Raw genomic sequence first — 23,582 nt, forward strand, 5'->3', positions numbered from 1 at the left:
GAATTTTTTTGCCGCTACGCCGTTTACTGATCAGATTAATTGATTTTGATATTTTGATAGATCGGGCGTTTCTGAACGCGGCGATACCAAATGTGTGTATATTTTTATTTTTTTAACCCTTTAATTTTCAATGGGGCGAATGGGGGGTGATTTGAACTTTTAGGTTTTTTTGTTTTTTTTTAATTTTTTAAAACTTATTTTTTTACTTTTTTTTTTTTATTTTACTAGTCCCCCTAGGGGGCTATTGCGATCAGCATTCCCGATCGCTCTGCAGTATCTGCTGATCACAGCTGGAAGGCTGTAAACAGCAGATACGCTGTCTTTCTCTTTTGCTGTGCCCCGGGCACAGCGAAAGTGAAACCAATTCATGTGTAGTACAGGAGTCATCACATGACCCTGTACTACCATGGCAACTATCGGGAGTCACGTGATCGCGTCACGTGACTTCCGGTTTCGGCGGTAAGTAAAAACTTTACCGCGATTGCGCTTATAATGGCGCTGTCATGTATTGACAGCGCCATATAAGGGGTTAATCGGCACGAGCAGATAACGATTCTGCTCGTGCCTAGCAGGCACACAATCTCAGCTGTGAAAATCAGCTGAGATGTGTGCCGATCGCGGCATGCTGCCGCCGGAGGACCGCGGGCAGTAAGATTATGTCATTTAGGACGTAATTTTACGGCCCGCGGTCGTTAAGGGGTTAAGGGAGCCGAGCGACAAACCTTTTTCCAACCAGATTGCAGGAAGGAAAGAAAAGTAGGCAATGCAAATGGCCAGGGAGACACTCCCTGAGCAGAGCACTAAGATAAGAATATCCTCCACGTCCTGTGGTAGATCTTGGCGGACGTTGGTTTCCTAGCCCGTCTCATGGTGGCAATGACGTCTTGAGATAATCCTGAAGACGCTAGGATCCAGGACTCAATGGCCACACAGTCAGTTCAGGGCCGTAGAATTCAGATGGAAAAACGGCCCTTGGGACAGTAAGTCTGGCCGGTCTGGTAGTGCCCACGGTTGGCCGACCGTGAGATGCCACAGATCCGGGTACCACGACCTCCTCGGCCAGTCTGGGGCGACGAGGATGGCGCGGCGGCAATCGGAGCTGATCTTGCGTAGCACTCTGGGCAACAGTGCCAGAGGGGGAAACACATAGGGTAGCTGGAACTGCGACCAATCCTGAACTAAGGCGCCTGCCGCCAGAGCTCTTTGATCGTGAGACCGCGCCATGAAAATCGGGACCTTGTTGTTGTGCCGAGACGCCATTAGGTCGACGTCCGGCATCCCCCAGCGGCTACAGATGTCCTGAAACCCGTCCGGGTGCAGAGACCATTCCCCTGCGTCCATACCCTGGCGACTGAGGAAGTCTGCTTCCAGTTTTCTACGCCCGGATGTGAACTGCGGATATGGTGGATGCTCTGTCTTCCACCCACATCAGAATCCGCCGGACTGCCTGGGAGGCTTGCCGACTGCGTGTTTCGCCTTGGTGGTTGATGTATGCCACCGCTGTGGAGTTGTCCGACTGAATTCGGATCTGTTTGCCTTCCAGTCACTGCTGGAAGGCTTGCAGGGCAAGATACACTGCCCAGATTTCCAGAACATTGATATGAAGGGTGGACTCCTGCTGAGTCCACGTACCCTGAGCCCTGTGGTGGAGAAAGACTGCTCCCCACCCTGACAGACTCGCGTCTGTCTTGACCACCGCCCAGGATGGGGGTAGGAAGGACTTTCCTTTTGACAATGAGGTGGGAAGAAGCCACCACTGAAGAGAGTCCTTGACCGTCTGAGAAAGGGAGACGTTCCTGTCTAGGGACGTCGACTTCCCATCCCATTGGCGGAGAATGTCCCACTGCAGTGGACGCAGATGAAACTGCGCGAAAGGGACTGCCTCCATTGCTGCTACCATCTTCGCTAGGAAGTGCATGAGGCGTCTTAAGGGGTGTGACTGGCCTTGAAGGAGAGACTGCACCCCCGTCTGTAGTGAACGCTGTTTGTCCAGCGGAAGCTTCACTATCGCTGAGAGAGTATGAAACTCCATGCCAAGATATGTCAGCGATTGGGTCGGTGTCAGATTTAACTTTGAAAAGTTGATGATGCACCCGAAACTCTGGAGAGTCTCCAGCGCAACGTTCAGGCTGTGTTGGCATGCCTCTTGAGAGGGTGCCTTGACAAGTAGATCGTCCAAGTAAGGGATCACAGAGTGACCCTGAGAGTGCAGGACTGCTACCACTGCTGCCATGACCTTGGTGAAAACCCGTGGGGCTGTCGCCAGACCGAAGGGCAGGGCTACGAACTGAAGATGCTCGTCTTCTATAACGAATCGTAGCAAACGCTGGTGCTCTGGAGCAATCGGCACGTGGAGATAAGCATCCTGATGTCTATTGATGCTAGGAAATCTCCTTGAGACATTGAGGCAATGACGGAGCGGAGGGATTCCATCCGGAACCGCCTGGTTTTCATGTGCTTGTTGAGCAGTTTTAGGTCCAGAACGGAACGGAAAGAGCCGGCCTTTTTTGGCACCCCAACCAGATTGGAGTAAAAACCGTGACCTTGTTCCTGCAGAGGAACAGGGATTACCACTCCTTCTGCCTGCAGAAGAGCATCGGCTCGGTCGGGAGGTGGGGAAGTTCTGAAGAATCGAGTCGGAGGACGAGAACAGAACTCTATCCTGTACACGTGAGACAAAATGTCTCTCACCCACCGGTTTTTGACCTGTGGCAGCTAAATGTCGCCAAGGCGGGAGAGTCTGCCACCGACCGCGGATGCGGAGAGAGAGGGCTGAAAGTCATGAGGAAACCGCCTTGGTAGCGGTTCCTCCGGCTGCCTTCTTTGGGCGTGATTGAGTCCGCCAGGAATCTGAGCCCCTCTGAGCCTTTTGAGTCCTTTTGGACGAGGAAAATTGGGACCTGCCCGAGCCTGGAAAGGACCGAAACCTCGACTGTCCTTTCCTCTGTTGGGTTTTGTTTGATCTGGGCTGGTGTAAGGAAGAATCCTTACCCTTGGACTGTTTAATGATTTCATCCAATCGCTCACCAAACAGTCTGTCACCAGATAATGGCAAACTGGTTAAGCACTTTTTGGAAGCAGAATCTGCCTTCCATTCCCTTAACCACAAGGCTCTGCGTAAAAACCACGGCGTTGGCGGACGCCACTGACGTACGGCTCGTAGAGTCCAGGACAGCATTAATAGCGTAAGTCGCAATGCAAACATATGCGAGGTTAAGGACGCCACCTGCGGCACAGATGTACGTGTGACAGTGTCCACCTGCGCAAGACCAGCTGAAATAGCTTGGAGTGCCCATACGGCTGCGAATGCCGGAGCAAACGACACGCCGAAAGCTTCATAGACAGATTTCAACCAGAGGTCCATCTGTCTGTCAATGTGATCTTTAAGTGAAGTCCCATCTTCCACTGCAACTATGGATCTAGCCGCAAGCCTGGAGATTGGGGGATCCACCTTTGGACACTGGGTCCAGCGCTTGACCACGTCAGGGGGAAAGGGATAACGTGTATCCTTAAGACGTGTGGAGAAACGCTTGTCTGGATAAGCGTGGTGTTTCTGGACTGCTTCTCTGAAGTCAGAGTGGCCCAAAAAAGTACTGAATTTACGCTTGGGATACCTGAAATGGAATTTCTCCTGCTGCGAAGCTGACTCCTCCACTGGAGGGGCTGAGGGAGAAATATCCACCAGTCTATTGATGGACGCTATGAGATCATTCACCATGGCGTCACTATTAGGAGCATCCAGATTGAAAGCGGTCTCAGGATCAGAAACCTGATCAGCTACCTCTGCCTCATCATACAGAGAATCCTCTCGCTGAGACCCTGACCAGTGTGTGAAGTCGAGGGTCTCTCCCAGCGAGCTCGCTTAGGCTGTCTGGGACTGTCGTCCGTGTCAGAGCCTTCAGTCTGGGATGTATGGGACCCCCTTGGAGCACGGATTAGTTCCAACTGAGGGAGACCGGGGAGCCTTGATTCAACAATGCCCATGGTCTGAGTCACCGCCGTGGACTGCAAAGTTGCTAGAATTTTGTTCATAGTCCAAGACATTTTATCAGCAAAAAAACTGCAAACTCTGTCCTCTGGACAGTTTCACAGGTGGCCCTCTCTGGGCCACCACTAGCAGAGACTCTACCCATTAGGGGTTAGTGGAACCTGCCGGTAAAACAGCCTCACGTGCGGTACAGACAGCATAGAAAGCCTGTGCCTTGGCACCCTTGCTCTATGCTGACGACATGCTGTTGTCTCCTCAGAGCTATCTAGGGGTATATCGCCAAGAAGCGACCGTACAGCCACAAGTCTCAGCCGCGCCGCAGCCTCCAGCGCGGCAGTTTCCCACAGATAAACTCACTCAGCTAAGCTGCAGTGAGTATAGTCCAAGCGCGCAGCGCTGTTGTCCTCGGCGCACTAACACGCCCAGCAATGCTGGCGTGTGTCTGTGTATGGTCTTGCAAATATAAGTACAAGGATAAAGTACACAAAAAAACACTGTGGCATATAGTGGGGTCAGCACCAAGGTGCTGCTTACCGCCCGCATAAGCGGGTAAGTGGTCGCCAGAATCCCTTTGCTGGGTCTCCCAGAGCCTGTGTCCGTTCTCCAGCTTAGATTGCCTGCAGGAATGGCTGCCGGCGTCCTGTGAAGAGGGGCGGGCCGTGGGCGTGCCCCAGACAAGAGCGGGAAACTGGCGTCCCCCTGTGCCCAGTGAGAGGGCTGGAGTATGTAAATAAGACTCCAGCCCTCGGCGCTGATCATTGTACAGCGTCTCGCCCCTTCCCTGACTGGCAGGGTTGGGGGCGGGAACGAAACGTAACTAGGCCGCAAAAGCCGGGGACTAGATTTTATAAGCGCTGCCGTCGTAAAAGCACGGCAGCGCGAAAGTCCCCGGCGCACCACAAGTCTCAGCCGCGCCGCAGCTCCAGCAGCGGCTGGCGCGGTAGTTCCCGACACATAAACTCACTCAGCTAAGCTGCAGTGAGTAAAGCCCAAGCGCGCAGCGCTACTGTCCCCGGCGCACTAACACACCCAGCAACGCTGGAGTGTGTCTGTGCATAGACTGTACGGGGACACAGAGTACCTTAACGTTGCAGGGCCTGTCCCTGACGATACTCCGCTCCATTCCAGCAGGATCTCCGGGTCTGTGGATGGAGCCCGGCCTCAGAGCCTGGAGGCCGGTAAGATCCCACTTCACCAGAGCCCTCAGGGGGATGGGGAAGGAAAGCAGCATGTGGGCTCCAGCCTCCGTACCCGCAATGGGTACCTCAACCTTAACAAACACCGCCGACAAGAGTGGGGTGAGAAGGGAGCATGCTGGGGGCCCTAGTATGGGCCCTCTTTTCTTCCATCCGACATAGTCAGCAGCTGCTGCTGACTAAAACAGTGGAGCTATGCGTGGATGTCTGACCTCCTTCGCACAAAGCTTGAAAACTGAGGAGCCCGTGATCCCACGGGGGGTGTATATGCAGAAGGGGAGGGGCCTTACACTTTTTAGTGTAATACTTTGTGTGGCCTCCGGAGGCAGTAGCTATACACCCCAATCGTCTGGGTCTCCCAATGGAGCGCCGAAGAAATATATTTTGAGTTGCTTGGTTATTATTCTCACTTTAATAACTCATGATAAACATTTGAGATGGGACAATTTACATTTTTCATTTAGTTGCCCAATAATTCTGTGCACACATTTTCTCCAAGGACAAAACCTTCCTTTTACTTTCTTACATATTCAGCTTTCAGATTTATTAACCTTTTGTATTGACCAACAAATAACCACAAAATTGCCTAATAATTGTGCACACCGTATACGTGGAGAGCGTAAACATAAAATATATGCAAAAAGAAAAACTTCTCCCTTCAATGTGACAATACATTTTCCCATTTCCGTTTTTTTTTTGTTTGATGGCATTAATGAACAGAATCAAACACTGATATTTGGCCTTTAAGTTAGAAAATTGTGCACAGTCTGTTTAATTGCATTTGTGAAATATGAAAGAAGGCGAGAAGCAATTTACATACTCTCCAGCTGACAACAAACTTTGTTTTTCATCTTTCTTTATCCTGGGGCGTCCTAATTTCACTTTGAGAGGAGAGGTTGGAGACTTCTGGGAAGCGGGCTGAATAAAATGTGCAAACAGTTCGGTCTGCTTCAGGAGAAACTCAAATCTTTTGGAACGATCTGTTTTCTGGAATATGAAAAGAATATAAATACGTCAAAATAACGCTGGCTTCTGATTTCTGTGCTTCAACATCACGAACCAGAGACTGCTGCCCAATATTCACATATCTACCATCCTATGTTATTGGCAGCAAGGTGCTAAGATCATCACAGGACAGAACCATACCCAATTATTCACATTAAATAATGGCAATTTAGTGCCAGACAATAAATGTGAATGAAAGTAAGAACCAGTCACCACCATCAATGTCCGCTTTAATCAATAATGTTATCCCCCATACTATAACAATTCTAGAGCAGCTAATTCAATGTTATTCCTCCTAGATACAGTGCCTACAAGTAGTATTCAACCCCCTGCAGATTTAGCAGGTTTACACATTCGGAATTAACTTGGCATTGTGACATTTGGACTGTAGATCAGCCTGGAAGTGTGAAATGCACTGCAGCAAAAAAGAATGTTATTTCGTTTTTTATTTTTTTTTTTTTAAATTGTGAAAAGTTTATTCAGAGGGTCATTTATTATTCAACCTCTCAAACCACCAGAATTCTGTTTGGTTCCCCTAAAGTATTAAGAAGTATTTCAGGCACAAAGAACAATGAGCTTCACATGTTTGGATTAATTATCTCTTTTTCCAGCCATTTCTGACCAATTAAGACCCTCCCCAAACATGTGAACAGCACTCATACTTGGTCAACATGGGAAAGACAAAGGAGCATTCCAAGGCCATCAGAGACAAGATCGTGGAGGGTCACAAGGCTGGCAAGGGGTACAAAACCCTTTCCAAGGAGTTGGCCCTACCTGTCTCCACTGTTGGGAGCATCATCCGGAAGTGGAAGGCTTATGGAACTACTGTTAGCCTTCCACGGCCTGGACAGCCTTTGAAAGTTTCCACCCGTGCCGAGGCCAGGCTTGTCCGAAGAGTCAAGGCTAACCCAAGGACAACAAGGAAGGAGCTCCGGGAAGATCTCATGGCAGTGGGGACATTGGTTTCAGTCAATACCATAAGTAACGTACTCCACCGCAATGGTCTCCGTTCCAGACGAGCCCGTAAGGTACCTTTACTTTCAAAGCGTCATGTCAAGGCTCGTCTACAGTTTGCTCATGATCACTTGGAGGACTCGGAGACAGATTGGTTCAAGGTTCTCTGGTCTGATGAGACCAAGGTAGAGATCTTTGCTGCCAACCACACACGTGACGTTTAGAGACTGGATGGCACTGCATACGACCCCAAGAATACCAACCCTACAGTCAAGCATGGTGGTGGCAGCATCATGCTGTGGGGCTGTTTCTCAGCCAAGGGGCCTGGCCATCTGGTCCGCATCCATGGGAAGATGGATAGCACGGCCTACCTGGAGATTTTGGCCAAGAACCTCCGCTCCTCCATCAAGGATCTTAAGATGGGTCATCATTTCATCTTCCAACAAGACAACGACCCAAAGCACACAGCCAAGAAAACCAAGGCCTGGTTCAAGAGGGAAAAAATCAAGGTGTTGCAGTGACCTAGTCAGTCTCCTGACCTTAACCCAATTGAAAACTTGTGGAAGGAGCTCAAGATTAAAGTCCACGTGAGACACCCAAAGAACCTAGATAACTTGGAGAAGATCTGCATGGAGGAGTGGGCCAAGATAACTCCAGAGACCTGTGCCGGCCTGATCAGGTCTTATAAAAGACGATTATTAGCTGTAATTGCAAACAAGGGTTATTCCACAAAATATTAAACCTAGGGTTTGAATAATAATTGACCCACACTTTTATGTTGAAAATTTATTAAAATTTAACTGAGCAACATAACTTGTTGGTTTGTAAGATTTATGCATCTGTTAATAAATCCTGCTCTTGTTTGAAGTTTGCAGGCTCTAACTTATTTGCATCTTATCAAACCTGCTAAATCTGCAGGGGGTTGAATACTACTTGTAGGCACTGTATATACACAGAGAGAGAGACAGAGAGAGAGAAAGGAAGGGAGGGAGAGAGAGGGAGAGGGCGAGAGAGAAAGGAAGGGAGAGAGAGAGAGGAAGGGAGAGAGAGAGGGGGACGGGAGAGAGAGAGGGGGACGGGAGAGAGAGAGGGGGACGGGAGAGAGAGAGGGGGACGGGAGGGAGAGGGACAGGAGGGAAAGGGAGAGGGGGAGAGAAAGAGGAAGGGAGAGAGACAGAGAGGGAGGGGGAGAGAGGGAGGGGGAGAGAGACAGAGAGAGGGAGGGGGAGAGAGAGAGACAGAGAGAGGGAGGGAGGGAGAGAAGAGAGAAGGGGAGGGAGAGAGGAGAGACAGAGAGAGGGAGGGAGAGGGAGGGGAGGGAGAGAGACAGGGGGAGGTAGAGAGAGAGGGAGACAGGGGGAGGTAGAGAAGAGAGAGCGGGGGAGGGAGAGAAGAGAGAGGGGAAGGGAGAGAGAGAGTGGGGGAGGGAGAGAGGGGGAGGGAGAGAGAGAGTGGGGAGGCAGAGAGAGAGGGGGAGGGAGAGAGAGAGAGGGGGGGAGAGAGAGGGGGGGAGAGAGAGAGGGGGAGGGAGAGAGGGAGAGAGAGAGAGAGAGGGGGGAGAGAGGGAGAGAGGGAGAGACAGAGAAGGGGAGAGAGAGAGAGAGGGGGGGGAGAGAGAGGGGGGGGAGGGTGAGAGAGAGGGGGAGAGGGGGAGAGAGAGGGGGAGAGGGGGAGAGAGAGGGGGGGAGAGAGGGGGGAGAGAGAGAGAGGGGGGGAGAGAGAGGGGGGAGAGAGAGGGGGGAGAGAGAGGGGGGAGAGAGAGAGAGAGAGGGGGAGAGAGAGAGGGGGAGAGAGAGGGGGGGGAGAGAGAGAGGGGGGAGAGAGAGAGGGGGGAGAGAGAGAGGGGGGAGAGAGAGGGAGAGGGAGAGGGGGGAGGGAGAGAGAGAGAGGGGGAGAGAGAGAGAGGGAGAGGGGGGGAGGGAGAGAGAGAGAGGGGGAGAGAGAGGGGGAGGGAGAGAGAGGGGGGGAGGGAGAAGGAGGGTGAGGGAGGGACAGAGGGAGGGATGGGGAGAAAGTGGGAGGGTGAGGGAGAGATTGACAATTTGATACTACTTATCAATGGGGTGTGGCCAGTCTAGCAGTGACAGCTGATTGGACAGCCAGAATATACAGGGACACACCCCCAGCTGGTAACACTGTTGTCAATTTATTCATATATTTCTAGAAGAAATAATAGTGGAAAATAACAAAGCGGCGTGTTAAGAAAACATGGTGTAGCATTATCCTATGAAGGGGGGTACAAGTAAATACTAAAGCGGACATATCAGAAGAGTCGCAAGATCCTCTTTAAGATATACTTACACTGCATTTAGGGCATCTGCCTGACTTTTTATTTATCTATTTTACTCACTTATATAGCACCATCATGTTCTGCAGCACTTTACAGATGTAATCATCACGGTCCCCATTGGGGCTCACAATCTAAATTCCCTATCTGTATGTGTTTGGAGTCTGGGAGGAAACCCACGGAAACACGGGGAGAACATACAAACTCCTCGCAGATGTTGTACTCAGTGGCATTGGACCCCAGCGCTGCAAGACTGCAGTGTTAAAGAACTCTATAGATCCGGTTGACACAAGCAGTGCAAATAAACAACAGCTTACTTGCCCACCAGTCCATATCTTTTTGACAATGACCTCTATAAAGAATGCATTAGAATTAACTATCCTTGACACAATATCATTATGATCAACTTCTTTGGACGGTTGCCCCTTTCTTTGTGACGTTGTTCAGGGTTCCCCACCATACGTACAGTGATGACACATATCTACTAAACACGCCATCTAATGAGCAGGGTTTTTCTATCTCCCTGTTGGACGTTTTGCTTTCCACCACCAGAGGGCAGTACATGATACACGTCGTCTCACCTGGCATGGAATGCAAGTATCTCACATTCCCTTTAATTGTACTGAAATCACCTTGTTAGGCTGCTTTCACACATCCGGCTTGAGCTGTGCGGCTCAATCCGGCTGTGCAAGCTATGCAACGGATGCGGTGAAAACACCGCATCCTTTGCATAAGTTTTTCCCATGCGGCCTGTCCGGTTTTTGCCGCTTGCGGCATGCTACTGTGCATGCACAGTGGCAAAAACCGCATGCGGCGGCCGGATGCGTTTTTTGCCGCATCGCGCCGCATCCGGCCGCCATAGGCATGCATTGAAAAATGCGCTGCATCGGCCGAATGCGGCGCGATGCGGGTTTTTTTGCCGCACAAAAAACGTGCCAGGCAACGTTCCATCCGGCCGCCGCATCGGCTAAATCTGCCGCATGCGGCAAAAACCGGACCGAACGCGAGCCCATGCGGCACAATGCGGCACTAATTAAAGGCTATGCAGAAAAAACGCAACCGGCAGCAAAAAAAAACGGTTGCGATTTTCCTGCAAAGTGCCGTATTGTACCGCATTGCAGAAACCGGAGGTGTGAAAGCAGCCTTAGGCTATGTTCACACAGGGCACTTCTGCTCAGGTTTTTTTCTGCAGCAAAACCTCAGGCGGCTCAACCAGATGCCTACTTATTAGAAAAGTCCAGGGTCATATTTAAAGCACCACTCCAGCATTTTGGGGTTTTTTCACCACTGAAGAGGTGCTATAAATCTAAGTTCCTTGCCTCTAGTCTCACCCACCACCATCTTCATCCAGTCGTTCGTGACCTGCCAACTGCTCCTGCGTTTCATGGAGGTTACAACTCAATACATGTCTATGAGAGCCACATTCTATAAGCATTCTTGCTCACATTGACTTGTATTGGGTGATTGTGACCGTTACCTCTGATTTTTCGGCCAGCCAGAAGTTACAGTCATTAGATGGCGCTGCGGGATCAGAGCAGCACCAAAAAAAGGTGTTAGGATGAGTACAAGACCAGTCAGGGGGCTTAGACTTAAAGGACCACTCCAGCACTGAACAAAAAGAGGAGCAGTGCGCACTAGAAAGTGCCTTTTTCTTAAGAATAAGCCAGACCGTCTTAAAGAATCCTGCACCTGCGGTAAAAAAAAAAAACGCACCAAAACTGCAACGAAATCCGCATTCGGTTTTACCGTGGTCTGCCGTGGTTTTAACACGCATTTTCCGCAAGTTGGTCCCTGCAGATTTTTACTATTATTTATGGAAAAAAACGCAGGTACCTGAGGAAAAGAAGTGACATGCTCATTAATTCCGCAGCGGAAAATCCGCAGGTATAAAAAACGCAGTGTGCGCACAGTATTTTTTAAAACCCATAGGATTTGCTGGGGAATGACTGCAGCAATGTTACACATTTTCTGCAGCAAATCTGCGGTAAATCCGCAGCGTGCGCACAGGGCGTTAAGATTTTTCACACAAAATACATTTACCGATTATTCAGAACTGAGAAACCTCACTAATCAGTAGACAGGGGGTCCTCAGTTTCAGCTACTTATTAAAGGGAACCTGTCAGCAGATTTGGTGACTATAAGCTGCAGCTATCAACAGTGGGCTCTTATATACAATATATGTATGTATATAAGAGCCCAGGACCTCAATGGCGATACGTGTGCATGACATAGGACGCGTCATGCACCCCGGCTACGGAAGGAGGAGGACAAAGATGACTGAAAGAGGAGGTGCCGCACCCAGAGGACGGAGACACCCATCTGCACCATACCGACCGTTTAGGTGAGTATTATAAAGTCAATTTTATGTTCTACACAGCGGCCTGGGCTCTTATATACAGCATGGTAGAATGCTCCATATAAGAGCCCATTGGTGGTGGCCGCAGCTTATAGTCACCAAATCTGCTGACAGGTTCCCTTTACTGGGGTTGTCCACCTTTAGGCTATGTGCGCACTAGGCCGTTTTACCCGCGGATTTGCTGCGGAAATGTCTTGAGAAAGGTTTGAAATCTTTCTGCAGACATTTCCCAGCAAAACCTATGGGAACAAAAAATAGCTGTGCGCACGCTGCGGAATTTTCTCAAGAAAATTTCTTGAGAAAATTTTCTCAAGAAACTTTCTTGAGAAAATGAGCATGTCCATTATTTTCCGCAGGTACCTGCGGAATACCCCCGGAATTTCACTCCACTCACTGTAATGTAATCGCGAAATTCCGGGGGTATACCGCAGGTAGCAAATGATGTGTGGTATACCCCCGGTATAGCCGCGATTTACCTGCGGTAATGCTCATCGCTGCCTGCGGTTTTGCAGGGAGTGATGTCATTATGCCAGGAAGAGGAGGCGGAGCAGAGTAAACACAGACGTCACACTGCCTGGACGCCGCACAGAAGCGCTTCCGTGTGACGTCCGGCGGGTGCCCGTGCAGTCTGTTTCCCGCTGCAGCCCCGCCGCTGCACGCACAGCAGTATCAGTGTCTGCCCGCAGTGTGTCAGTGTCTGCCCGCAGTGTCAGCAGCTTGTCACGCTGCAGCGCAGGCAGACACTGACACACAGCAGTGCGTACAGCCGCGGGGATGCCGAGCGCTGCTGTCAGGAGGTGAGATGAGATCATTACCTGCTGTTACGATCTCCTGCCTCCTGACGTCACCGCGGTCACTGCTGTCTATGCCCGTCTCGCGAGTGGCCCGAGACTATCACTAGCAGTGACGTCACGGGCTCTCGCGATACTGCTGACAACGCGGCGGGCATAGAAGGCAGTGACAGCGCTGATGGCAGGACTGCAGGAGATCATCACAGCAGGTAATGATCTCATCTATCCTCCTGACAGCAGCGCTCGTCATCCCCTGCAGTGACCTGGGCTATTGATGTTAGCTCAGGTCACTGCATTGCTCTCCCAGCCAATGGGGAACATTCTGTTCTTCATTGACTGGGACAGTGACTATGGTATGGATCGCCGTGGGACGCCCTCCCCCCTTATTGGATTACACCGGACGTGGAATTGATTGTTCTTTTCAATAAATTAGTGAAAGAGGCTATGTGGGGAGTGTTTTTTCAAATAAAACTTTTTTTGTTGTCTATTTTTTATTTCTTACTGACTGGGTTGGTGATGTCGGGTATCTGATAGACGCGTGACATCACGAACCCCAGGGCTTGATGCCAGGGGACATTACACATCTGGCATCAACCCCATATATTACATCGTTTGCCAACGCACCAGGGCAACGGGATGAGTTGGGGCGAAGCGCCAGGATTGGCACGTCTAATGGATGCGCCACTTCTGGGGCGGCTGCGGCATGCTATTTTTAGACTGGGGAGTGTCCAATAACAGTGGACCTCCCTAGTCTGAGAATATCAGACCACAGCTGTCCGCTTTACCTTGAGTGGTTTGGGGGGGGACCCCATGTTTTTTGTTTTAAATTATTTATTTAATGTAAAATAACAGTGTGGGGTGCCCTGTTTTGGATTACCAGCCAAGGTGAAGCTGCCAGCGGTGGTCTGCAGGCTGCAGCTGTCTGCTTTACCCTAGCTGGCTACAAAAGATGGGGAGACCTCACGTGTTTTTTTTTTTAATTATTTATTTATTTTATGGCTAAATACAAGGCTAGGCATCCTTTAGTGCCACATGAAAGTTACTAAAGGGTGCCAGGTTAGAATATGCAGGGGGTGGGACATTATATAGGTCTTTCTCATCTATCTATCTATTATCTATCTATTCATCTATCCATCTTTCCCTCTATCCATTATCTGTCTATTGATTATGTATCTATTATCTATATTATTTATTGCAGTAGTTACAGCATAAAAAAACCGCAGGGACCAACCTGCGGAAAAAACACGGCAAAACCGCGGCAAAAACGCATGCATTTTTCCCGCGGATTTGGTGCTTTTTTTAACGCAGGTGTGGTAATCTTCAACTCCCAGAAGTTTCTCAAGAAATTTTCTTCAGAAAAATCACTTTTTCTAGTGCGCACATAGCCTAAGGGACAATTTTTTCTTAATTTCATACAATTTGTCTAAAACTAATTTTTGTAATTAGATTTTTATTAAAGATTTGTACGATTTTGTCTCCTTTAGCCTCTGTATCATACCATTTCGCATATAGAAAATCAGCTTTCCCTTGTGAGGCGCTGATGGACAGGTCTGGTCACTGCTCCTCTGCCAGCAGCCATTGTGTGGACAGAAGAGCTGTGCAGCCTGTAAGGAAAGCTGCACCAACCTGTCCAGGAGGAGAACCTGTCATATAATGTCACACAGTCATATCCCCAACACATCTGATAAAATATAGAACATGTGGCCAACCTCGCTAACTCATTCTGCAGCTAGTAATAGTGTAACACAGAGGCTATAGAAGGTAAACGGTGCAAAAATGTTTAATAACATCAAAGTTAAAAAAAATTATCTTTCGCCTCTATTGAATGTGTTTAAAGGGAATCTGTCACCAGGTTTTTGCTCCCCAATCTGAGAGCAGCATAATGTAGAGACAGAGACCCTGATTCCAGCAATGTGTCACTTACTGAGCGGTTTGCTGTCATTTTGATAAAATCAATGTTTTCTCTGCTGCAGATCTAGCAGTTATACAGAGCTCATGAATATGTTGGACTACCTGCAGCACGCCAAGTAGTCCTCTAATGATAATGTCCTCCTGATTAAACAGTGATTTTATCAAAACTACACTAAGCAGCCCAGTAAAAGACACATCGTTGGAATCAGGGTCTCTGCCCCTACATTATACTGCTCTCAATTTAGGTGTTAAGAGTCTCTTTAAGTAAGAAAAAATACCTATAAAGCTGAATAACTCCTTTACGCATATAACCGGGGTGAGTAGCTTGAATGTTGCGCTGGAATAGTATGTGCACAGCCATAAAGTCCAGGAGAATGACGGCCTTTTGGAATAATTAGGATCCCTGGTGGAGCAGCACGGGATCTTTTACAGGACCATGTCTGCATACCGGTAGTAGAAAAACTTAAGTGTAGTAAGAAAAAAGTAAAGGTGAACATAGACAAAGATGAATGATGACTAAATTTGCCAATTGTGGTGGGACTGACCAAATATCTAATGTGAGAGTTGGTACCCAAACACTTCCCCAAAATAAAATGTCAGGAAAAAAAATGGTCCCTGTATCTTTTGTGCTTAAAGGGGTTGTCCAACCTAAAATGACAAGTCTACAGTCTGCCACCTATGACTCCTCACATCACGCGCACTATGCACTGCGATGATTCTCCGGTGTCAGCGTCGGGAAAGGCGGTCACGAGCAGTGAGTATATGTTATGCAGAATCCCAACTAAACTGTTTCCGGAGCACTCAATGCAAGTGTATTACACGAGATCAGGTCGGATTCTGGCCGGAAGTCATCATATTGCATACTCACAGCCACAAGACCGCCGTTCCCAGCTCTGAGACTTCTGTTATCACACAGTGCATGTGATGTGAGGACTCACAAGTCTGCAGTCACATGGAGTGACAAACAGGGACTGCAGAATTGACGTTTTATAGCGGACAACCTCTTGGTTGGAACAAGTGATCACCTATCTGCAGGATAGGCGATAACATTTATATTGATGTAAGACCAACCAATGGGCCCACCAACACAATAACAGAGCAGGGCTGACTCTATGGTATAACACACACTGGCTGTTCCAGTCCAGCCCGTGGACCGAGAGGCCGAAGGGTTTAAACCAGCGAGGCACACTATGCCCTCCACCGCCACTGCTGCCCTATGTCACTGCTGACTGCACGATGAGGACAGAGGTGAATACATTGGTGGAGGGGTCGTGGTCCCTTCTTCCACCAACCAGCGTATGAGACAGCTGTGTGCAGGGTCAGTGCAGCAAAGAGGCACGAGAACTGGAGAGAGGAGAGTATGTGGGGAGGGGATTTTGTTTGTTTTTTTTTTTTACATTATGTATGAATGCTTGTTGCATGTAGGATGTTAAGTGGAGCTCATGTATACAGGAGGCTATGTGGGGGCTCATACTGTATACAAGAGGCTAAGCGGGGCTCAAGTATATAGGAGGCTATGTGGGGGTTCATACTGTATACAGGAGGCTATGCGGGGATCATGTATATAGAAGGTTATGCGGGACTCGTGTATACAGGAGGCTATGCGGGGATCATGTATATAGAAGGCTATGCGGGACTCGTGTATACAGGAGGCTATGTGGGGATCATGTATATAGAAGGCTATGCGGGACTCGTGTATACAGGAGGCTAAGCGGGGATCATGTATATAGAAGGCTATGCGGGACTCGTATATACAGGAGGCTATGCGGGGATCATGTATATAGAAGGCTATGCGGGACTCGTGTATACAGGAGGCTATGCGGGGATCATGTATATAGAAGGCTATGCGGGACTCGTGTATACAGGAGGCTATGTGGGGATCATGTATATAGAAGGCTATGCGGGACTCGTGTATACAGGAGGCTAAGCGGGGATCATGTATATAGGTTAGGTGGGACTCGTGTATACAGGAGGCTATGTGGGGATCATGTATAGAGAAGGCTATGTGGGGATCATGTATATAGGTTAGGTGGGACTCGTGTATACAGGAGGCTATGTGGGGATCATGTATATAGAAGGCTATGTGGGACTCGTGTATACAGGAGGCTATGTGGGACTCGTGTATACAGGAGGCTATGTGGGGATCATGTATATAGAAGGCTATGTGGGACTCGTGTATACAGGAGGCTATGTGGGGATCATGTATATAGAAGGCTATGTGGGACTCGTGTATACAGGAGGCTATGCGGGGATCATGTATATAGAAGGCTATGCGGGACTCGTGTATACAGGAGGCTATGTGGGGATCATGTATATAGAAGGCTTAGTTGGACTCGTGCATACAGGAGGCTATGCGGGGATCATGTATATAGAAGGCTTAGTTGGACTCGTGCATACAGGAGGCTATGTGGGGATCATGTATATAGAAGGCTTAGTTGGACTCGTGTATACAGGAGGCCATGTGGGGATCATGTATATAGAAGGCTATGCGGGACTCGTGTATACAGGAGGCTATGCGGGGATCATGTATATAGGTTAGGTGGGACTCGTGTATACAGGAGGCTATGTGGGGATCATGTATAGAGAAGGCTATGTGGGGATCATGTATATAGAAGGCTTAGTTGGACTCGTGCATACAGGAGGCTATGTGGGGATCATGTATATAGAAGGCTATGTGGGACTCGTGTATACAGGAGGCTATGTGGGGATCATGTATATAGAAGGTTATGCGGGACTCGTGTATACAGGAGGCTATGTGGGGATCATGTATATAGAAGGCTATGTGGGACTCGTGTATACAGGAGGCTATGTGGGGATCATGTATATAGAAGGCTATGTGGGACTCGTGTATACAGGAGGCTATGCGGGGATCATGTATATAGGTTAGGTGGGACTCGTGTATACAGGAGGCTATGTGGGGATCATGTATAGAGAAGGCTATGTGGGGATCATGTATATAGGTTAGGTGGGACTCGTGTATACAGGAGGCTATGTGGGGATCATGTATATAGAAGGCTATGTGGGACTCGTGTACACAGGAGGCTATGTGGGGATCATGTATATAGAAGGTTATGCGGGACTCGTGTATACAGGAGGCTATGTGGGGATCATGTATATAGAAGGCTATGTGGGACTCGTGTATACAGGAGGCTATGTGGGGATCATGTATATAGAAGGCTATGTGGGACTCGTGTATACAGGAGGCTAAGCGGGCATCATGTATATAGAAGGCTTAGTTGGACTCGTGCATACAGGAGGCTATGTGGGGATCATGTATATAGAAGGCTTAGTTGGACTCGTGCATACAGGAGGCTATGTGGGGATCATGTATATAGAAGGCTTAGTTGGACTCGTGCATACAGGAGGCTATGTGGGGATCATGTATATAGAAGGCTTAGTTGGACTCGTGCATACAGGAGGCTATGTGGGGATCATGTATATAGAAGGCTTAGTTGGACTCGTGCATACAGGAGGCTATGTGGGGATCATGTATATAGAAGGCTTAGTTGGACTCGTGCATACAGGAGGCTATGTGGGGATCATGTATATAGAAGGCTTAGTTGGACTCGTGCATACAGGAGGCTATGTGGGGATCATGTATATGGAAGGCTTAGTTGGACTCGTGCATACAGGAGGCTATGTGGGGATCATGTATATAGAAGGCTTAGTCGGTGGACCCGTAGAAGCCCAATTAGAGGCGAAACGGCCATCATCCGCAGCAAGGGGCCGCATCCAGGTCTCCTCCACCCGCCGGCATTGCACACCTTTTAATATGGAATAAAGATTCACCGGATGAAAATTCACAGTTGGTGCGGTCGTATTCTTCTTCCTTGTTAATACCTGTGTTATCTGTAAGAATAAATGGACGTCACATGTACCGGAAATGGGGACATATGAAGGAGGCCTCAGATGTACTGAAGTGTACCGGTATGTTTCTATTCAGCCTTATTTCAATTCCCGAACCATGGAGAGGGGGGGGAATATATCTGCCATTTTCTTGCACTATAGAGCTGTGCTTGCTTCCAGGACCATAGAAATATCACTGGAAGGTCACATTTTTATTCAAATGTATCACTAAGCAAGAAACCCATGACATAGATGTAAACGGAAGCAAATTGGAAGGTTTCCCCAAATACTTTAACCCCTTAAGGACGAAGCCAGTTTTGTACTTAATGACCAGGCCATTTTTTGCAATTCTGACCAGTGTCACTTTATGAGGTCATAACTCTGGAACGCTTCAACGGATCCCGGTGATTCTGACATTGTTTTTTCGTGACATATTGTACTTCATGATAGTTATAAATTTAGAACGATATTTTTTGCTTTTATTTGTGAAAAAATCGGAAATTTGATGAAAATTTTGAAAATTTTGCAATTTTCAAACTTTTAATTTTTATGCCCTTAACCCAGAGAGTTATGTCACACAAAACAGTTAATAAATAACATTTCCCACATGTCTACTTTACATTAGCGCAATTTCTGAAACAAAATGTTTTGGGGTTAGGAAGTTAGAAGGGGTCAAAGTTCATCAGCAATTTCCCATTTTTTCAACAAAATTCACAAAACCATTTTTTTAGGGACCACATCACATTTGAAGTGACTTTGAGAGGCCTAAGTGACAGAAAATACCTAAAAGTGACACCATTCTCAAAACAGCACGCCTCAAAGTACTCAAAACCACATCCAAGAAGTTTATTAACCCTTCAGGTGCTTCACAGGAACTAAAGCAAAGTGGAATGAAAAAAAGCAAAAAATAAAATTTTACCTAAAATGTTGCTCTACCCCAAATTTATTCACTTTTAGAAGAAATAACACAACAAAATGAACCCCAAAACTTGTTACCCACTTTCTTATGAACGCGCCAATACCCCACATGTGGTCAGAAACCTTTGTTTGGACAAATGGGAGGGCTCGGAACAGAAGGAGCAATATTTGAATTTTGGAAAGCAAATTTGGCTGAAATAGATTGCGGGCACCATGTTGCATTTACATGTCCGCCAAGGTACCTAAACAGCAGAAACCCCTTACAAGTGACACCATTTTGGAAACTAGACCCCTTAAGGCTTCTATCTAGGGGTATAGTGAGCATTTTGGATCCACAGGTACTTCACAGATTTTGATAACGTTACGTTGTCACATTGAAAATTTTCATTTTTTTCTCAAAAATGTTGCTTTAGCATCACTTTTTTCACTTTTTCAAGAGGTAATTCCAAAAATTTGACCCCAATGTTTGTTACCCACTTTTTTATGAGCGCGGTGATACCTCACATGTGGTCTGAAACCTTTGTTTGGACAAATGGGAGGGCTTGGAACGGAAGGAGCAATATTTGAATTTTGGAAAGGAAATTTGGCTGAAAAAGATTGCGGGCACCATGTCGCATTTGGAGGACCCCTAAGGTACGTAAACAGCAAAAAAACACCACAAGTGACCCCATATTGGAAACTAGGCCCCTCAAGGAATTTATCTTGATGTTTGGTGAGTACCCTGAACCCCCAGGTGCTTTACAGAAGTTTATAACGTTGAGCCATGAAAATAAAAAAATAAAATTTTACCACAAAATTGTTACTTCAACCAGGTAGCTTTTTTTTTCACAAGGGTAACAGGAAAAAAATCACCATGAAATTTATTGCGCAATTTCTCCTGAGTTTGTTGATATCTTGTATGTGGTGGAAATCAACTGTTTGGGCACACTACAGGGCTCAGAAGAGAAGGAGTGCAATTTGACTGCAAAATTGGCTGGAATCAATAGCGGACGCCATGTTGCATTAGGAGAACCCCTGAGGTGCCTAAGCAGTGGATGTCCCCCACAAGTGACCCCATTCTGGAAATAAGACCCCTCAAGGCTTTAATCTAGGTGTATATTGAGCATTTTGAATCCACGAATACTTCACAGAATTTGATAAGCTTAGGTTGCCATATTGAAATTTTCATTTTTTTCACAAAAATGTTGATTTAGCGACACATTTTTCACTTTTTCAAGAGGCAACAACAAAACGTGTACCCCACAGGTTGTTATCTAATTTCTTGTGAGCGCAGGGATACCACACATGTGGCCAAAAACCTTTGTTTGGATAAATGGGAGGGCTTGGAATGGAAGGAGCACCATTTGAATTTTGGAAAAGTTGAAGTAAATTGCGCGCACCATGTCACATTAGCAGGGCCCCTTGGGCACCTATACATCAGAAACCCCCCACAAGTGACCTCATTTTGGAAACTGGACCCCTCAAGGATTTTATTCAGGAGTATAGTAAACATTTTGAATCCACAGGTACTTCACAAAACTGTTGCTGTAGCAAAAAATTTCTCACTGTTAAGGGGGCTTTACACGCTGCGACATCGCTAATGCGGAGTCGTTAGGGTCACGGAATTGGTGACGCACATCCGGCCGCATTAGCGATGTTGCTGCGTGTGACACCGATGAGCGATTTTGCATCGTTGCAAAAATGTGCAAAATCGCTCATCGGTGACATGGGGGTCCATTCTCGATTATCGTTACTGCAGCAGTAACGATGTAGTTCGTCGCTCCTGCGGCAGCACACATCGCTATGTGTGACGCCGCAGGAACGAGGAACCTCTCCTTACCTGCCTCCCGGCCGCTATGAGGAAGGAAGGAGGTGGGCGGGATGTTCCGGCCACTCATCTCCGCCCCTCCGCTTCTATTGGGCGGCCGCTCAGTGACGTCACTGTGACGCCACACGGACCGCCCCCTTAGAAAGGAGGCGGTTTGCCGGTCACAGCGACGTCGCCGGGCAGGTAAGTATGTGTGACGCATCTGCGCGATGTTGTGCGGCACGGGCAGCGATTGCCCGTGTCGCACAACAGATGGGGGCGGGTACCCACGCTAGCGATATCGGGACCGATATCGCAGCGTGTAAAGTAGCCTTTAGGCTATGTGGCCATGATCCAGCGACACGGCGTCTAGTACCCAGTGTCAGCCTCCTGCAGAAATGTGAGTGTTGTCCACGGGAGAACGCAGCTGCCCATGCCCACGATTTGGGTTCAGGCTGCTGTGGACTTTAGTTCTATTCTACCTGCAAAGAACACTCATCTCCGCAGCATAAATTGACATCCTGAGGCTCGGGAAGCTGCGCCACAGGTCGATTTATGCTGCGGAGAAAAGAAACACAGTGGGCACGGGATTTCTAAAAATCCTGCCACTGTGCTTCTACTGCACAACGCAGCGTTATGGACGCAGGGAAAACACTCTGCGCCCAAAACGTTGCAAACCCTGATTGTGGGCACACAGCGTAAAATGCTACAATGGATGAATGGATAGATGTCAAACATATATAACGTCCCACCCCCCTGCATATTCTAAGCTGGCGCTCTTTAGTGCCTTTCATGTGACACTAAAGGATGCCTAGCCTTGTATTTAGCCCAAAAAAAAAAAAAAAAGAATTAAAATAAATGACGTGGGGTCCCCCCTATTTTTGATAGCCAGCTAGGGTAAAGCAGACAGCTGTAGCCTGCAAACCACAGCTGACAGCTTCATCTTGTCTGGTGATCAATTTGGAGGGCTCCCCAAGCTGTTTTTTTTTTTTAATTATTTATAAATAAATAATTAAAAAAAAAAAAACAAACGTGGGGTCCCCCCAAATTAGATCACCAGCCAAGGTGAAGCTGACAGCTGGGGTCTGGTATTCTCAGGATGGGAAGAGCCACGGTTATTGGACTCTTCCCAGCCTAAAAATAGCAGGCCGCAGCCGCCCCAGAAGTGGCGCATCCATTAGATGCGCCAATTCTGGCGCTTCGCCCCAGCTCATCCCGCGCCCTGGTGCGTTGGCTAACGGGGTAATGAATGGGGTTGATACCAGGTGTGTAATGTCACCTGGCATCAAGCCCAGCAATTAGTTATGTCACGGCGTCTATCAGATACCCGACATAACTAATTGACAGTAATAAAAAAAAAATTGACAACAAAAAAAAATTTATTTGAAAAAACACTCCCCAAAACATTCCCTGATTGACCAATTTATTGAAAAGAAAAAAAAAATCCACAATAATCCATTTGGACGTCCACGTCGCCTCTGGACCTTCTAGAATATGGGGGACACGTTCAGGGAACGTATCCCCCATTTTCTAGGAGGGCAGACCCTCCATTTGAGGAGAGTGGGTGCAAAGAATCTGCACCCACCCTCCCCGGGTCACAGCTGCAGACTCAGTGCAGCAGCAGCCAGCGTCCTGAACACAGGAAGCTGACAGCTGCGCTCTGCTCATGTGACCGGAGTCTGCTGAGAAGGAGCCGGAGGAGGGGGCCGCGGGGGATCAGAGCTGCGACAGGTATGTATGACACCGGGGGACACCGGGGAACACCAGGGGGGGGTAGGGGGGATCCCGGCAGGGCCTAGGGAGCAGGTTTCTGTCGTATGTGTTATGGCACATACGACAGAAACCATAGGAACAGTGGAAATGCGGCCGGCGCGCTGCTGTGATCGCCGGTGCGCGCGGCCATCTTGGATTTTCGGGAGGGGGTTGGGGGTCGGGGGGGGCACTTTGGGGACACCGGGGGACCGGAGGGAACCGGGAAAAAGATTTATCTCCCATCTGGCATGTTTGATCATGCCAGATGGGAGATAAATCATTTTTTACCGGCGCGGTCATTTACTATAACTTGATGATCGGTATACGGTGTATACCGGTCATCAGGTGAGCGGGGACCGGAAAAACCGGCCCGAATCATGATCTCCAGGGTCTCAGCTACCCCCGGCAGCTGAGACCCCGGAAATTTTCTGACTCTGGGGGGCGCTAGACCCTTTTTTCCGACCGCCGTTAAAAAGCGGCGGATCGGAAAAAGTACCCTTATTTACCGCCGTTAAAAGGCGTATCGGCGGTCGTAAAGGGGTTAAAGGCCGAGTCATCTGCAAACACAGATCAGAACAGGACATGATCTAGGTCACAAGGATCTCACCCTACGATCTGTGATTTTTTTAACAGACGTGTGAATACATCCATCCTACAGAGTGCTGTCCGATGGATAAAAATCCTACAACACTCACAAGTGTCAATGCAGCCTCAGGCCTCATGTAGACGTTCATCTCTTTCACTCGTACGTGAGCAAAATAAACGGATTCTATTAGTGTAAGGCCATGTGCT

At 48.3% G+C, this 23,582-nt stretch overlaps 1 protein-coding gene across 1 annotated transcript in view; it reads right to left on the reverse strand.

Moving 5' to 3' along the window:
* LOC142251274 (SWI/SNF-related matrix-associated actin-dependent regulator of chromatin subfamily A member 1) overlaps window positions 1–23,582 on the reverse strand; it is a 304,197-nt gene that overhangs the window by 268,381 nt on the left and 12,234 nt on the right. The window contains exon 3 of the mRNA XM_075323917.1: window positions 6,005–6,171. Within this exon, the coding sequence (XP_075180032.1) occupies window positions 6,005–6,171 (167 nt within the window). The remainder of the gene's footprint in view (window positions 1–6,004; window positions 6,172–23,582) is intronic.

This window comes from Anomaloglossus baeobatrachus, chromosome 9 (genome assembly GCF_048569485.1).
Source record: "Anomaloglossus baeobatrachus isolate aAnoBae1 chromosome 9, aAnoBae1.hap1, whole genome shotgun sequence".
NCBI classification, from domain to species: Eukaryota; Metazoa; Chordata; class Amphibia; order Anura; family Aromobatidae; genus Anomaloglossus; species Anomaloglossus baeobatrachus.